The sequence below is a fragment of the Bombina bombina genome, chromosome 1 (assembly GCF_027579735.1).
Source record: "Bombina bombina isolate aBomBom1 chromosome 1, aBomBom1.pri, whole genome shotgun sequence".
Classification (NCBI taxonomy): domain Eukaryota; kingdom Metazoa; phylum Chordata; class Amphibia; order Anura; family Bombinatoridae; genus Bombina; species Bombina bombina.
In genome coordinates this window covers 1,033,004,976-1,033,020,185 of record NC_069499.1, presented here as the reverse complement: position 1 = coordinate 1,033,020,185, position 15,210 = coordinate 1,033,004,976, and the positions used below count along the sequence as shown (strand labels likewise).

Below are 15,210 nucleotides of genomic sequence, written 5' to 3'. Positions count from 1 at the left end.
TACATTGATTTTTTTCTATAATTTAAACTCACAAACACATAATTATGCATTACCAGAGGAACAGTAGTTGGGAATCAGACAATTTGAAGTTGAACAATATAATAGTGCACATCAGGTTATGTCAGTAGGATGCTTGTTTGCATAGGAAGAAGTAGTGAAAAAGACACTAAACCTGCAGATACATATGATACACTTAGTTTCATTTGCTTTACACTGATTGGTAATGGTGGTTTTTAATCGTGATATAAACTTTCAGAACTTGTTTTTCATTTATTTATAGTTCAATTTAAACTCTTTTTGATCCTATGCTTGGCAGTGTAATTCATTTGTTTTCTGTCTCTAGTATTTATAAATTACATAGCTTTAGTTTTAGAGTCATTTATAGTAATTTGCTACCTTTTAGCACTTTATAGTACCACATTTTTTTTATTCTAAAATGAATTGAGGGATATCTTGGAACCTTCCTCTGATGCTAAGTATCAATGAAAATGTATAATTACAAAATTTGTGTTCTGTTCTTTTTTTTAAGATCCCATTCTCACTGAGCCCCAGATATTATCTTATCTTCATGGAATGTAAAGAGAGTTGAAATACCTCAACAAACCTTTTTTTAAATATATCAGTTAATATGACAGGGGATATAAATAAAAAAAGAATAAAGCACATATTTATTTCAAGTACATTTTATTTTTGTTACGAAGAGCTTTCAAATCAAAGGCTGCCAAGTTCCAACTCTCACCATTGGGCATCACAGCAGAATTATATGAATCGGATAATAATGCATTTCCATGAGTCCTACTGAGAATTAGTTTCAGCTGTAGAGTTAAAAGAGACCACGGTAATATTCAACACAGAATCATATCTTTCACTTAGACACATATTACATGTCACAGGCTGTGTCACATAAAATAGCAGTTATTAAAGGGACATTAAACACTAAATACATGCTAGATAGAATGATGCATTCAAAGAAAAGATTAGTCCATGACTAACATGTAGATGTATTTTTTAAAGTTTCATTAGTTGTTTAAAAAGTGACAAAATAAGTGTAAAGTTTTAGTGTCTATAAAACACTGGGAGCTGCCATGTTGTAACTTGTGTTACCTTCTCTGCTGTGGCCAATTAGGGTCAGTTATAAATAGGTCACTAGAGTGTGCAGCCAATGGTTGTGCTGGATTTAACAGTGCTCTGCACTTCCATTTCTAACAGGAACTGAAAAGCTCACAATTTCAGAATGGAATTACAGGCAAAGAGGACAAAACAAATAATACAAGTATATTGCAGAGTTGTTTTATATATACAATTTATCATTTTATATTACCATCTCAAAGTATTTAATGTCCCTTTAATGTCTTGCAAGCTTGCATTTCACATGCATTGTAACAAATTGGTAACAATCGCACAATTCATAACCAATGACATTGAAAAGCGCTACAAGTGCTAAAGCAGCAACTCTATACTTTTTTGTGGGCTAAGTAATCTTGCTTACGCTTTTAAACTATTTAAAAAACAAACAAACAAACAAAAAGCTGCTTAGCATGTTCCTTAGAATAATAGGCATTTTAGAAGTTATTATTGAAGATACATATTCTTACTTAGTAACTTTAGCACATGTAAAGTACATGCGCATCCCACTCAGACAACATTACTGTGTAATATCACTTGTTTCTACAGATTATACAAAGTGTTTAATATCTTACAATATCTACCTTACATGACTGGTAAACACGAACTCCCACACATATAGGAGCAACATTTTTCATCTCCTGGGCATGTATTGTCCCCGGAACACATTTGGTGGCTTGCTCGGACACAGAAAATACTGTTGAGGAGGCATCTACCTGGCTTTTCTGGATGTTGAAAGACAGAGATAAACACCATAACAAATTTATGAAATTTATATAACACTGACAGTGTGACCACCATTAATTTTAACACCAGGCTTTTAATGTGCATCATTACATCAGCCATGCCGGTGTTCTGTTGAAAATATCTACCTTGTCAAGGTTGACTACCTTGACGTGCGCATGCTCACAATTACGTAATTGCATTCCACAGATGTTTTAAAAGAATCTTTGGCATGCAGTTACATAATTATAAGCATGCGCACATCCTCAGGGAGCTAATCTCGACAGCGATGAAAATTAGTCTCCTATTCAATCTTAAAGCAAAGATGTTCATGCGCGCATGTGTAATTTAAGCTGTTGGTAGGTAATTTAGACAGTGGCTTTTCTAATTCTGTTACCAAGGCTGCTGGCTAGTTATTCGTGCAATGAGTCCATTGACATTAAAACATTTGTTTGCACCATACATTTGCACTTCAAATGCAATGTTCAAATGCACAATGCAAACCAAAGTTTTAATATCAATGGACCAGTTGCGAGCATGATTAGTCAAGATCTTTAAGAAACATCTGTGGAATGCAATTATGTAATTGTTAGCATGCGCATGTTGAGGTAGCTAATTCCGACTAAGGTAGCTATTTTTGGCTAGCATACTGTATTCTGTATACGCTATAGTATGCTATTAATAATTATGTGGTGACATCACCTGGGAACTGTTACAAATGTAAATCACCATAGTCCAATGAGGAGCACTAGATCCTGGTAATAAAGCTTAAAGTGAAGGTAAAATTTGAATGATCTGTATACACTATTGAATTTTTCACATTCTAAAATATCTAATCGCTAACTTCTTTTCTCATAAACATCCTCTATTTATCTAATAAACATATTTTATATTTTCCCTACCATGCCGTTACTGACTCCTCCCATCAACCATTTCCTGATTTCTGACCTTATCACGTATAGAGCAATCCCACCCACTCTATACGTGTCTTCAAGGCATGTTCACATGGATTAAATGAACTGCGCATGCGCATACAGTCATCGCCGGTCAACAATGAGCATGCGGTAATCTAAGCTTGATAAGACTGCTACGTATTGCTGGGAAACAACAAACATTTGAAATAAGCATGCACGAAACAGGACCTCACTTGTCTTCCAAGTGAGAGCTAAGAATAGGAACGCATGCGCAGATCGTCAAACAGAGGGATGACGTAGAATGAAGGCCGCCTAACGGCCAGAATTTCAATCGGATGCTGGAAAAACGTGACCAGCAAGTTAAAAAAAACAAAACAACGGGTTTAATTTTCGGATTGATAGAAGGTAAACAACAACAGCGAAAACACACTTTAAAATTAAAATTGAAAATTTTGACGAATGAAAGTACCATTCATTTATACTGCAATATTGCGATACAGCTAACTTTACCTTCACTTTAACTTTTATTAGTGCATATAGACAGGATAAAAATCCAATTTTACATCATGTAATAAAGTGTGGACAGGATGGTCAGACAGTGCTAACTGTTACAAATGACTTAAATCACCAAGTGTAAATGGATCATAATAAATAAATAATATATATAATGGTCATTTCAGTTAAGTATCAAGTGGGTAACACCTGTGCTTAAAGAGACATGGGCCTCTAGTTATCAACCTGTCTACTTACCTGCATTTGCCGGCCCCAATACGCTCGCCTAAGCTCACCTAACATCGCCGCCGCGGACCTGAATACATTTGCCAAATTTATCAAGAAAGCTGTCAAAAAGCCGTGCACCAAATACGGTGCGATGAGCAGCGGACTGTTGTTAACTGACAGTCATCGATCTCGCTGCTCATCAGCTTATTCGCAGCTTTCTTGCTAGCCTGTCACTAAGCACCCACACTATACTATACTGTTTTACCCCCTAAACTGCCACTCCCGGAGCCCCGCGCAACTAAATAAACTTATTAACCCCTAAACCGCTGCTCCTGGACCCCGCCACCACTATAATAAATATATGAACCCCTAAACCGTTGCTCCCGGACCCCGCCGCCACCTACATTATACCTATTAACCCCTAATCTTCTGCCCCCTATACCGCCGCCGCCTACATAAAGTTATTAACCCCTTTCCTGCCGATCCCGGCCCCCGCCGCAACTAAATAAAATGTTTAACCCCTAAACCGTCGCTCCAGGAGCCCACCGCCACCTACATTACATTTATTAACCCCTAATCTGCCCCCCTACACCGCCACCACCTAAATTATATCTATTAACCCCGAAACCTAAGTCTAACCATAACCCTAACACCCCCTAACTTAAATATTATTTAAATAAATATAAATACATATTCCTATAATTAAATAAATTATTCCTATTTAAAAATAAATACTTACCTATAAAATAAACCCTAAGATAGCTATAATATAACTAATAGTTACATTGTAGCCATCTTAGGATTTATATTTATTTTACAGGCAACTTTGTATTTATTTTAACTAGGTACAATAGTTATTAAATAGTTATTAACTATTTTATAAACTACCTAGCTAAAATAAGTACAAAATTACCTGTAAAATAAACCCTAACCTAAGTTACAATTACACCTAACACTATACTACCATTAAATAAATTAAATTAATTAAATACAATTACCGACAATTAAATTAAAATAACTAAAATTAACTAAAGTACAAAAAAACCCCTCTAAATTACATAAAATAAAAAAAAATTACTTCCGGCAAGGAGCAGCACCATCTTGAAGACATCCGACGTGGAGCATCCATCGATCCCGACGACTAAACGAAGAATGACGGTTCCTTTAAATGATGTCATCCAAGATGGTGTGCCTTGAATTCCGATTGGCTGATAGGATTCTATCAGCCAATCGGAAATAAGGTAGGAAAAATCTGATTGGCTGATTAAATCAGCCAATCGGATTGACCTCGCATTCTATTGGCTGATTGGAACAGCCAATAGAATGCGAGGTCAATCCTATTGGTTGATTGGATCAGCCAATCGGATTGAACTTCAATTTTTCCTACCTTAATTCCGATTGGCTGATAGAAACCTATCAGCCAATCGGAATTCAAGGGACGCCATCTTGGATGACGTCATTTAAAGGAACCGTCATTCTTCGTTTAGTCGTCGGGATCGATGGATGCTCCACGTCAGATGTCTTCAAGATGGTGCCGCTCCTCACCGGATGGAAGAAGATAGAAGATGCTGCTTGGATGACGACTTCTGCCCATCTGGAGGACCTCTTCTGGCCGGATTGGATGAAGACTTCTGCCCATCTGGAGGACCACTTCGCCCAGATTCGTTGAGGACTTAGGCCTGGCTGGGTGAAGACGGCTCAAGGTAGGGGGATCTTCAATGGGGTAGTGTTAGTTTTTTTAAGGGGGGGTTTGGGTGGGTTTTAGAGTAAGGTTGGGTGTGTGGGTGGTGGGTTTTAAACCACTGCTCCTGGACCCCGCCACCACTATAATAAATATATGAACCCCTAAACCGTTGCTCCCGGACCCCGCCGCCACCTACATTATACCTATTAACCCCTAATCTTCTGCCCCCTATACCGCCGCCGCCTACATAAAGTTATTAACCCCTTTCCTGCCGATCCCGGCCCCCGTCACAACTAAATAAAATGTTTAACCCCTAAACCGTCGCTCCAGGAGCCCACCGCCACCTACATTACATTTATTAACCCCTAATCTGCCCCCCTACACCACCACCACCTAAATTATATCTATTAACCCCGAAACCTAAGTCTAACCGTAACCCTAACACCCCCTAACTTAAATATTATTTAAATAAATATAAATACATATTCCTATAATTAAATAAATTATTCCTATTTAAAAATAAATACTTACCTATAAAATAAACCCTAAGATAGCTATAATATAACTAATAGTTACATTGTAGCCATTTTAGGATTTATATTTATTTTACAGGCAACTTTGTATTTATTTTAACTAGGTACAATAGTTATTAAATAGTTATTAACTATTTTATAAACTACCTAGCTAAAATAAGTACAAAATTACCTGTAAAATAAACCCTAACCTAAGTTACAATTACACCTAACACTATACTACCATTAAATAAATTAAATTAATTAAATACAATTACCGACAATTAAATTAAAATAACTAAAATTAACTAAAGTACAAAAAACCCCTCTAAATTACAGAAAATAAGAAAAATTACTTCCGGCAAGGAGCAGCACCATCTTGAAGACATCCGACGCGGAGCATCCATCGATCCTGACGACTAAACGAAGAATGACGGTTCCTTTAAATGATGTCATCCAAGATGGTGTGCCTTGAATTCCGATTGGCTGATAGGATTCTATCAGCCAATCGGAAATAAGGTAGGAAAAAACATAATTTATGTAAGAACTTACCTGATAAATTAATTTCTTTCATATTAGCAAGAGTCCATGAGCTAGTGACGTATGGGATATACATTCCTACCAGGAGGGGCAAAGTTTCCCAAACCTTAAAATGCCTATAAATACACCCCTCACCACACCCACAATTCAGTTTAACGAATAGCCAAGAAGTGGGGTGATAAGAAAAAAGTGCGAAAGCATATAAAAAAAGGAATTGGAATAATTGTGCTTTATACAAAAAAATCAAAACCACCACAAAAAAGGGCGGGCCTCATGGACTCTTGCTAATATGAAAGAAATGAATTTATCAGGTAAGTTCTTACATAAATTATGTTTTCTTTCATGTAATTAGCAAGAGTCCATGAGCTAGTGACGTATGGGATAATGATTACCCAAGATGTGGATCTTTCCACACAAGAGTCACTAGAGAGGGAGGGATAAAATAAAGACAGCCAATTCCTGCTGAAAATAATCCACACCCAGAATAAAATTTTAATGAAAAAACATAAGCAGAAGATTCAAACTGAAACCACTGCCTGAAGTACGTTTCTACCAAAAACTGCTTCAGAAGAAGAAAACACATCAAAATGGTAGAATTTAGTAAAAGTATGCAAAGAGGACCAAGTTGCTGTTTTGCAAATCTGATCAACCGAAGCTTCGTTCTTAAACGCCCAGGAAGTAGAAACTGACCTAGTAGAATGAGCTGTAATCCTTTGAGGCGGAGTGTTACCCGACTCAACATAGGCATGATGAAATAAAGATTTCAACCAAGATGCCAAAGAAATGGCAGAAGCTTTCTGGTCTTTTCTAGAACCGGAAAAGATGACAAATAGACTAGAAGTCTTTCGGAAAGACTTAGTAGCTTCAACATAATATTACAAAGCTCTAACAGCATCCAAAGAATGCAATGATTTCTCCTTAGAATTCATAGGATTAGGACATAATGAAGGAACCACAATTTCTCTACTAATGTTGTTAGAATTCACAACCTTAGGTAAAAAATTCAAAAGAAGTTCGCAGCACCACCTTATCCTGATGCAAAATCAGAAAAGGAGACTCACAAAAAAGAGTAGATAATTCAGAGACTCTTCTGGCAGAAGAGATGGCCAAAAGAAACAAAACTTTCCAAGAAAGTAATATAACGACCAAAGAATGCATGGGTTCAAAAGGAGAAGCTTGAAGAGCCCCCAGAACCAAATTCAAACTCCAAAGAGGAGAAATTGACTTAATGACAGGTTTTATACGAACCAAAGCTTGTACAAAACAATGAATATCAGGAAGATTAGCAATCCTTCTGTGAAAAAGAACAGAAAGAGCAGAGATTTGTCTTTCAAGAAACTTGCGGACAAACCTTTATCTAAACCATCCTGAAGAAATATAAGTCTTCCAGACTCTATAATATATCTCTCTAGATACAGATTTACGAGCCTGTCACATAGTATCAATCACAGAGTCAGAGAAACCTCTTTGACCAAGAATCAAGCGTTCAAACTCCACACCTTAAAATTAAGGTTTTGAGATCCTGATGGAAAAAAGAACCTTGAGACAGAAAGACTGGTCTTAACGGAAGAGTCCACAGCTGGCAAGAGGCCATCCGGACAAGATCCGCATACCAAAACCTGTGAGGCCATGCTGGAGCTACCAGCAGGACAAACGAGCATTCCTTTAGAATATTAGAGAATACCCTTGGAAGAAAAACTAGAGGCGGAAAGATATAGGCAGGATGACACTTGTAAGGAAGAGATAATGCATCCACTGCCTCCGCCCGAGGATCCCTGGATCCGGACAGATACCAGGGAAGTTTCTTGTTTAGATGAGAAGCCATCAGATCTATTTCTGAGAGTTCCCACATTTGAACAATCTGAGGAAATACCTCTGGGTGAAGACCATTCGCCCAGGTGCAACGTTTGGCGACTGAGATAATCCGCTTTCCAATTGTCCATACCTGGGATATGAACCGCAGAGATTAGACAGGAGCTGGATTCCGCCCAAACCAAAATTCGAGATACTTCTTTCATAGCCAGAGGACTGTGAGTCCCTCCTTGATGATTGATGTATGCCACAGTTGTGACATTGTCTATCTGAAAACAAATGAACAACTCTCTCTTCAGAAGAGGCCAAGACTGAAGAGCTCTGAAATTGCACGGAGTTCCAAAATATTGATCGGAAATCTCACCTCCTGAGATTCCCAAACCCCTTGTGCCGTCAGATACCCCCACACAGCTCCCCAACCTGTAAGACTTGCATCTGTTGAGATTATAGTCCAGGTCGGAAGAACAAAGAAGCCCCCTGAACTAAACGATGGTGATCTGCCCACCATGTCAGAGAGTGTCGTATAATCGGTTTAAAGATATTAATTGAGATATCTTTGAGTAATCCCTGCACCATTGGTTCAGCATACAGAGCTGAAGAGGTCGCATGTGAAAACGAGCAAAGGAGATCGCATCTGATGCGGCAGTCCTAAGACCTAAAATTTCCATGCATAAGGCTACCAAAGGGAATGATTGTGACTGAAGGTTTTGACAAGCTGATATCAATGTTAAACTTCTCTTGTCTGACAAGGACAGAGTCATAGACACTGAATCTATTCTAGAAACCTAAAAAGGTTACACTTGTCTGAGGAATCAATGAACTGATTGGTAAATTGATCCTCCAACCATGAACTTGACGAAACAACACAAGTCGATTCGTATGAGATTCTTCGAAAATGAGAAGACTGAGCAAGTACCCAGATATTGTCCAATAAGGAAATACCAAAAAACCCTGTTCTCTGATTACAGAAAGAAGGGCACCGAGAACCTTTGAAAAAAATTCTTGGAACTGAGGCTAGGCCAAACGGTAGAGCCACAAAACTGGTAATGCTTGTCTAAAAAGAGAATCTCAGACACTAAAAGTGATCTGGATGAATCGGAATATGTAGATACACATCCTGTAAATCTATTGTAGACATATAATGCCCTTGCTAAACAAAAGGCAGGACAGTCCTACAGTAACCATCTTGAATGTTGGTATCCTTACATAACGATTCAATATTGATAGATCCGGAACTGGTCTGAAGGAATTGACCTTCTTTGGTACAATGAAGAGATAAAATAAAACCCCAGCCCCTGTTCCAGAACTGGAACTGGCATAATTACTCCAGCCAACTCTAGATCTGAAACACATTTCAGAAATGCTGAGCCTTTGCTGTGTTAACTGGGACACGGGAAAGAAAAAAATCTCTTAGCAGGAGGCCTTAACTGAAGCCAATTCTGTACCTTTCTGAAACAATGTTCTGAAACCAGAAATTGAGAACGGAATTGATCAAAATTTCTTTGAAGAAAACGTAATCTGCCCCATACCAGCTGAGCTGGAATAAGGTCCGCACCTTCATGGGTACTTAGGAGCTGGCTATAGGTTTTCTAAAAGGCTTGGATATATTCCAAACTGGAAATAGTTTCCAAACTCATACCGCTCCTGAGAATGAAGGATCAGGCTTTTGTTCCTTATTGTGAGGAAAGGAACGAAATGATTATTAGACCTAAATTTACCTTAGATTTTTTATCCTTTGGAAAAAAAGTTCCCTTCCTTCCAGAAACAGTTGAAATAATAATTTATTACCCTGGAAAGAAAGGGAAAGCAAAGTTGACTTAGAAGACATATCAGTATTCCAAGTTTAATCCATAAAGCTTTTCTAGCTAAAATAGCTAGAGACATATACCTGACATCAACTCTAATGATATCAAAAGATGGTATCACCAATAAAATTATTAGCATGTTAAAGAATAATAATAATGCTATAAAATTATGATCTGTTACTTGTTGCGCTAAAGCTTCTAACCAAAAAAGTTGAAGCTGCAGCAACATCCGCTAAAAATATAGCAAGTCTAAGAAGATTACCTGAACATAAGTAAGCTTTTCTTAGAAAGGATTCAATTTTCCTATCTAAAGGATCCTTAAATGAATTACTATCTGCCGTAGGAATAGTAGCACATTTAGCAGGAGTAGAGACAGCCCCATAACCTTAGGGATTTTGTCCCAAAAAAACTCTAATCTGTCAGATGGCACAGGATATAATTGCTTAAACGTTTAGAAGGAGTAAAAGAATTACCCAAATTATTCCATTCCCTGGAAATTACTTCAGAAATAGCATCAGGGAGATTAAACACTTCTGGAATAACTACAGGAGATTTAAAAACCTTATTTAAACATTTAGATTTAGAATCAAGAGGACCAGAATCCTCTATTTCTAATGCAATTAATACTTCTTTAAATAAAGAACGAATAAATTCCATCTTGAACAAATACAAAGATTTATCAGCATCAACCTCTGAGACAGAAACCTCTGAACCAGAAGAACCATTATCAGTATCAGAATTATGATGTTCATTTAAAAATTCATCTGAAAAAAGGAAGTTTTAAAAGACTTTTATGTAAACTAGAAGGAGAAATAACAGACATAGCCTTCTTAATGGATTTAAAAAATAAAATCTCTTATGTTTATCAGGAACACTCTGAAAATTAGATGTTGACGGAACAGCAACAGGTAATGTAACAGTACTAAAGGAAATTTTATCTGCATTAATAAGTTTGTCATGACATGCAATACAAACAACAGCTGGAGAAACAGATACCAAAAATTATAGCAGATACACTTAGCTTGGTAGCTCCAGCAGTAGACAGAGATTTTCCTGTAGTATCTTCTGACTCAGATGCAACGTGAGACATCTTGCAATATGTAAGAGAAAAAACAACATATAAAGCAAAATTGATCAAATTCCTTAAATGACAGTTTCAGGAATGGGAAAAAATGCCAAAGAACAAGCTTCTAGCAACCAGAAGCACTGAAAAAATAAGACTTAAATAATGTGGAGACAAAAGCGACGCCCTTATTTTTTAGCGCCAAATAAGACGCCCACATTATTTGGCGCCTAAATGCTTTTGGCGCCAAAAATGACGCCACATCCGGAACGCTGACATTTTTGGCGCAAAATAACGTCAAAAAAATGACGCAACTTCCGGCGACACGTATGACGCCGGAAACGGAAAAGAATTTTTGCGCCAAAAAAGTCCGCGCCAAGAATGACGCAATAAAATGAAGCATTTTCAGCCCCCGCGAGCCTAACAGCCCACAGGAAAAAAAGAGTCACATTTTTGAAGGTAAGAAAAAATGATTAATTCAAATGCATTATCCCAAATATGAAACAGACTGTCTGAAAAATAAGGAAAGTTGAACATTCTGAGTCAAGGCAAATAAATGTTTGAATACATATATTTAGAACTTTATAAACAAAGTGCCCAACCATAGCTTAGAGTGTCACAGAAAATAAGATTTACTTACCCCAGGACACTCATCTACATGTTTGTAGAAAGCCAAACCAGTACTGAAACGATAATCAGCAGAGGTAATGGTATATATAAGAGTATATCGTCGATCTGAAAAGGGAGGTAAGAGATGAATCTCTACGACCGATAACAGAGAACCTATGAAATAGACCCCGTAGAAGGAGATCACTGCATTCAAATAGGCAATACTCTCCTCACATCCCTCTGACATTCACTGCACGCTGAGAGGAAAACCGGGCTCCAACTTGCTGCGGAGCGCATATCAACGTAGAATCTAGCACAAACTTACTTCACCACCTCCATCGGAGGCAAAGTTTGTAAAACTGAATTGTGGGTGTGGTGAGGGGTGTATTTATAGGCATTTTAAGGTTTGGGAAACTTTGCCCCTCCTGGTAGGAATGTATATCCCATACGTCACTAGCTCATGGACTCTTGCTAATTACATGAAAGAAATCTGATTGGCTGATGAAATCAGCCAATCGGATTGACCTCGCATTCTATTGGCTGATTGGAACAGCCAATAGAATGCAAGGTCAATCCTATTGGTTGATTGGATCAGCCAATCGGATTGAACTTCAATTTTTCCTACCTTAATTCCGATTGGCTGATAGAAACCTATCAGTCAATTGGAATTCAAGGGACGCCATCTTGGATGACGTCATTTAGAGGAACCGTCATTCTTCGTTTAGTCGTCGGGATCGATGGATGCTCCACGTCAGATGTCTTCAAGATTGTGCCGCTCCTCACCGGATGGAAGAAGATAGAAGATGCCGCTTGGATGAAGACTTCTGCCCATCTGGAGGACCTCTTCTGGCTGGATTGGATGAAGACTTCTGCCCATCTGGAGGACCACTTCACCCAGATTCGTTGAGGACTTAGGCCTGGCTGGGTGAAGACGGCTCAAGGTAGGGGGATCTTCAATGGGGTAGTGTTAGTTTTTTTAAGGGGGGTTTGGGTGGGTTTTAGAGTAAGGTTGGGTGTGTGGGTGGTGGGTTTTAATGTTGGGGGGTGTATTTCTTTTTTTTACAGGTAAAAGAGCTGATTACTTTGGGGCAATGCCCCGCAAAGGCCCTTTTAAGGGCTATTTGTAATTTAGTTTAGTTTTTATTTTTGGGGGCTTTTTTATTTTATTAGGGGGTTTAGATTAGGTGTAATTAGTTTAAACTTCTTGTAATTTTTTTATTTTCTGTAATTTAGAGGTTTTTTTTGTACTTTAGTTAATTTTAGTTATTTTAATTTAATTGTAGGTAATTGTATTTAATTAATTTAATTTATTTAATGGTTTTTATAGGTAAAAGAGCTGATTACTTTGGGGCAATGCCCCGCGAAAGGCCCTTTTAAGGGCTATTTTTTTTAGTTATTTTAATTTAATTTATTTAATGATAGTGTAGTGTTAGGTGTAATTGTAACTTAGGTTAGGGTTTATTTTACAGGTAATTTTGTACTTATTTTAGCTAGGTTGTTATTAAATAGTTAACTATTTAATAACTATTCTACCTAGTTAAAATAAATACAAAGTTGCCTGTAAAATAAATATAAATCCTAAGATGGCTACAATGTAACTATTAGTTATATTGTAGCTATCTTAGGGTTTATTTTATAGGTAAGTATTTAGTTTTAAATAGGAATAATTTAGTTAATTATAGGAATATTTATTTAGATTAATTTAAATAATATTTAAGTTAGGGGGTGTTAGGGTTAGACTTAGGTTTAGAGGTTAATTCATTTAATATTTTGGCGGCGGTGTAGGGGGTCAGGGTAGGGGTTAATAAATGTAGACAGGTGGCGGCGGGCTCCAGGAGTGGCGGTTTAGGGGTTAAACAATTATTTTATTTGCGGCGGGGTCCGGGATCAGCAGGATAGGAGTTAATAACTTTATGTAGGTGGCGGCGGTATGGGGGGCAGCAGATTAGGGGTGTTTAGACTCGGGGTACATGTTAGGGTGTTAGGTGCAGACACTTCCCATAGGAATCAATGGGATATCGGGCAGCAGCGAACATGAGCTCTCGCTGCTGTCTGACTCCCATTGATTCCTATGGGATCCGCCGCCTCCAGGTGTTAACTGTTGCAGCGTTTATAGACAAGGGCAGTGTGAGCCTTAGAGCATGTGGCATTAACCTGAATGCACATGTATGTCTGTAAGGTCTGGGTGCAAGCAAAAGTATGGCAAATAAAAGAAGAGGTATCGCGTGTTGTTAAAGGGACATCATTGTGTGCAAAGGTTTAACACATAGTTATATGTAAGCAGCGGTGCAATAATAAAAATGTTCTAACACATTTTTACACTTTTAATGGGATAGTCAAGATAAAAATTGATATTGTTTAAAAAGATAACGCCTTTACTTCCAATTCCCCAGATTTGCACAACCAACATTGTTTTATTAACATACTTTATAACGGTTAAACCTCTAAATTTCTATATGTTTCTACGCCACTAAAGACAGCCCCATGATCACATGCTTTTGTATTTGCTTTTCACAAGAGGATAAGCTAGTTTATGTGAGCCATATAGATAACATTGTGCTGACGCCCGTAGATTCTAACAACACAGCACTAATTGGCTTAAATGCAAGTCAATAGATAAAGTCATGTGATCAGGGGGACATCAGAAGATGCTTATAAACAAGGTAATCACAGGTAAAACATGTATTAATATAACTGTGTTTTCTGTGCAAATCTGGGGGATGGGTAATAAAGGGATTATCTATCTTTTTAAACAATAAAAGTTGACTGTTCCTTTAAGTCCGTTTAATTGCTGATATATATATCATGGATTGATAACATAAATAATTTGAACAGCTGCAACCAATAAAACCAAGCAGTGAGATAGTATCCCAGAAGCACAGTATATTTGTTTTGAGTGCCGCCTTGGCTTATGCAATTGTTTATAATATGCTCATAGGATACCAGTTGTATTTTACCCAATCTTGATAGCCCCAACTAAATCCAACCAGCTCACTATCATACTTTATTATAGTGTTTAAGGTGTCATTCTGTGTTTCTATGGTCATTTCTCTGTCTCACTCACCAGGAACTGTGGGTACACACTCATCCCTGCAATTCTTTGGACAGCACTTTTTACCATATGGGCATTGTTTGCAAGGAAGGAGACAGATGCCAATATTAGGAGGGGCAGGGGGACAAAATCCAGGAATCACTGTATGAGAATAGAAGAAGAAATATTAGTTAGGATGCATCTTGTAGACCATATATGCAAAAAGTAAGTTTATATCTGTAAAACGTTATGTTTAACATGCATGATTATTTCTGCTTGCCATGGCAACTACTTATATTCTTCATCCTCTTCATTCCTCTATGCCGGGAAATGTATGAGGCATTTCATTCAATTCCATTATATATGGACACAATGAAGACACTGCTCTTCTGTCTTTCATCAGTCCTACTTTGACGTAGTTGAATATAACACATCTAATATGGCATTGTGTAATGGTAAACTCTCACCTTTTTAAAATCAGATCCGGAATGTTAGTAATATTTTAGATGAAGTGTAATTTATGAGTTGTAAAGAAGATGTGCTATAACTTGCTTTTTAATATAGATATAAAATTCAAATACCCTGCACTCCACTGCCCATTTCAAAAGTAAAATTTTCTGTGAGCTAAAGATTTGAATTGTTGTCCAATCAGTGCTCTCCCCATATGGCACT

General features: G+C 37.5%; 1 protein-coding gene across 1 annotated transcript in view; it reads right to left on the bottom strand.

The window, feature by feature from the left end:
- Window positions 1-667: 667 nt before the first annotated feature.
- LOC128640931 (whey acidic protein-like) overlaps window positions 668-15,210 on the bottom strand; it is a 50,372-nt gene continuing 35,829 nt past the window's right edge. Inside the window, exons 4-6 of the mRNA XM_053693397.1 lie at window positions 14,572-14,700; window positions 1,710-1,850; window positions 668-815 (exon numbers count right to left, since the gene is read on the bottom strand). Of these exons, the coding sequence (XP_053549372.1) occupies window positions 1,711-1,850; window positions 14,572-14,700 (269 nt within the window). The 3' untranslated portion in view covers window positions 668-815; window position 1,710. The remainder of the gene's footprint in view (window positions 816-1,709; window positions 1,851-14,571; window positions 14,701-15,210) is intronic.